Source organism: Sinocyclocheilus anshuiensis, unplaced genomic scaffold, assembly GCF_001515605.1.
Source record: "Sinocyclocheilus anshuiensis isolate Anshui unplaced genomic scaffold, SAMN03320099.WGS_v1.1 scaffold4194, whole genome shotgun sequence".
NCBI classification, from domain to species: Eukaryota; Metazoa; Chordata; class Actinopteri; order Cypriniformes; family Cyprinidae; genus Sinocyclocheilus; species Sinocyclocheilus anshuiensis.
The window spans coordinates 21,941-24,659 of NW_015536732.1; the positions used below are offsets into that span (position 1 = coordinate 21,941).

At 41.6% G+C, this 2,719-nt stretch overlaps 1 protein-coding gene across 1 annotated transcript in view; it reads right to left on the minus strand.

Moving 5' to 3' along the window:
- The window catches only part of LOC107655375 (gastrula zinc finger protein XlCGF26.1-like), a gene marked incomplete at its 5' end in the record, with an annotated part of 3,235 nt that extends 1,736 nt beyond the window's left edge, over nucleotides 1–1,499 (minus strand). Inside the window, one exon of the mRNA XM_016442844.1 lies at nucleotides 219–1,499. Coding sequence (XP_016298330.1) covers nucleotides 219–1,499 — 1,281 coding nt within the window. The remainder of the gene's footprint in view (nucleotides 1–218) is intronic.
- Nucleotides 1,500–2,719: the final 1,220 nt, after the last annotated feature.

A 2,719-nucleotide genomic window follows, 5' to 3' on the forward strand; every position in this document is an offset into this window, starting at 1 on the left:
TATGACGACATGTGAATAATCACGCCCACTCTAAAGCGGTACTAAACTGCAGTGGAAACACAAACCGTGCCAAGCCGAGCCTTGCCGTACCGTACTGAGCCGTGCCGAGCCGAGTCGTACCATGCAGTGGAAAAGCGCCATTACTGTGAATGCTTTTTGTATGTCTGTGTAAAGCAGATGAATTATTGAAACACTTCCCACATGCAGTGCAGTGATACGGTTTCTCTCCAGTGTGAATCCTTTTCCTTTGTATGAATTTTCAGGTGCTTCTTCAGGGCACTTGCCGTAAAAAAACGTTTACCACAATGGTCACAGTTATATTGTCTTTTTCTAGAATGAGTACGCAGATGAACTTTAAAAACACTTGATATTCTGAAACTCTTTCCGCACTGATCACATGAGTACGGCTTTTCTCCAGTGTGGATTTTCACGTGTTTGTTAAGGTTTCCTTTTTGTGTAAAACTCTTCCCACACTGAGCACATGTGTGCGGCTTCTCTCCGGTGTGGATTTTCACGTGATCGTTAAGGGTCCCTTTTAGTCTGAAGCTCTTCCCACAATGATCACATGCATGTGGCTTCTCTCCAGTGTGGATCCTCTCATGTATTTTCAGATATTCTGACCGTTTGAATCTCTTGTCACAGTGTGAACACTTGTAAGGTGTTTCTGTAGTGTGAACGGTCTTGTGCACTTTCAGTGCACCATATGTAAAAAAAGTCTTCCCACACTCAGAGCAAGCATGATCCTTCACACCGCTGTGTCTTTTCTGGTGATATTTTAAAGCAGCAAATTGGCTAAAACACTTTCCACACAAAGAACACGCATGAGGCTTTTCCTTTGTATGAATTTTCAGGTGCTTCTTCAGGGCACTTGCCGTAAAAAAACGTTTACCACAATGGTCACAGTTATATTGTCTTTTTCTAGAATGAGTACGCAGATGAACTTTAAAAACACTTGATATTCTGAAACTCTTTCCGCACTGATCACATGAGTACGGCTTTTCTCCAGTGTGGATTTTCACGTGTTTGTTAAGGTTTCCTTTTTGTGTAAAACTCTTCCCACACTGAGCACATGTGTGCGGCTTCTCTCCGGTGTGGATTTTCACGTGATCGTTAAGGGTCCCTTTTAGTCTGAAGCTCTTCCCACAATGATCACATGCATGTGGCTTCTCTCCAGTGTGGATCCTCTCATGTATTTTCAGATATTCTGACCCACTGAATCTCTTGTCACAGTGTGAACACTTGTAAGGTTTTTCTCCAGTGTGAATCCTCTGGTGCCGTTTTAAACATTTTGCTGTAGTAAAAGTCTTTTCACACTCAAAGCACATGTACTCTCTCATAACAGTATGCATTGTCTGGTGTTCTTTCAAACTTTGTAAACATAAAAAACTCTTTCCATACAAATGACATGAATGTGGCTTCTCCATTGTATGAACTCTCAGGTGTTCCTTCAGGTCTGAAGCACTCAAAAGCGTTTTACTGCATTGATCACATGTGTACAACTATACTCCTTCCGTTTCCACTATACTCTCTCTCACACATACATACATTCTTCTCTTACATACACATATTCTCTTCAGACATACATACATTCTATATATATATATATATGTATGTGAAAGGAGAATGTATGTGTGTGAGAGATTAAACAATCTTCCACTGACACGGTCTCATCTGATAAACATTTGCACCCATGGCGTTCAGTCAAGGACGCAAAGCCATCAGAATTCGATCCCATTGCTGCTCTCTTTTGCCGACAAAGTCAGCAAATAAATATTACAAAACTGCCGTAGTTTCGATAAACTCAACCAATATGTACCTTAATCTAAAAAGAGAAAAAATAAAGCGTTTGAAACTCACTCAAACACGCTGCTCAGTCACTCACACAATCCTCCCGAACACTCCGCACATGCGCACGCACATGCGCACACACAGAGAGAGAGAGAGAGAGAGATTGCGCATGCGCATTAAAATCCAATACTGCGCATGCTCGTCAAACATCATATATGTATTGGATCTGATCCAGTACGTCATCGAACTACAGGCTGCGAGGACCTCTTGAATGGGACGGGGCGACACAAATAAACGCTTGATGACAGCACCTGCTCGGCGCCTAATCTCACTCCTGTCCAGCGGGTGGCGCTAAAACACATTCGTTTGTTTGCCAAACACCATTAAATCTCAGAGGAAGAAGATTAGTTTCACCTCGCTCTCTGTTGTTTTGTCTGGTATAAAGAGTTAACAGGGTGCCTGCAGATCCTTAAAAAGTTTTCTATTCCTTATTATAAAACGGTTAGTTCCATTCCTCGATTCTGATTGGTCATCAGCTGTTTTATTCACGATACAGCACGGCTTTGACCGCTTCACCCAATGGTTCTGTGTATCACTGAGCAACACCCTTAGCAACATAAACAATCAATAATATAGCATCAAAACTGTTCCATGCATTATGTATTTCAGCAGAATTAACTGTTTGTTATTTATTTAATGAAGTATGAGTGACCCCTGCTGGCGTTATGTTGCATCTTTCATCTTTAATTTTGAGACCCCGCACTTCCCCGCTTCTAATAAACGCTTCTCATACGGAGATGTGTTGATGTGTGTGCACGTCTGTGTGGAAACCTACAGTTTCCGAATTGAGGAGGGAATATTACTGTATTTATTAGCATTCTGTTTCAGGTATGATTCTGTATGTCCATCAGTTTACACTGTAATGACGCTT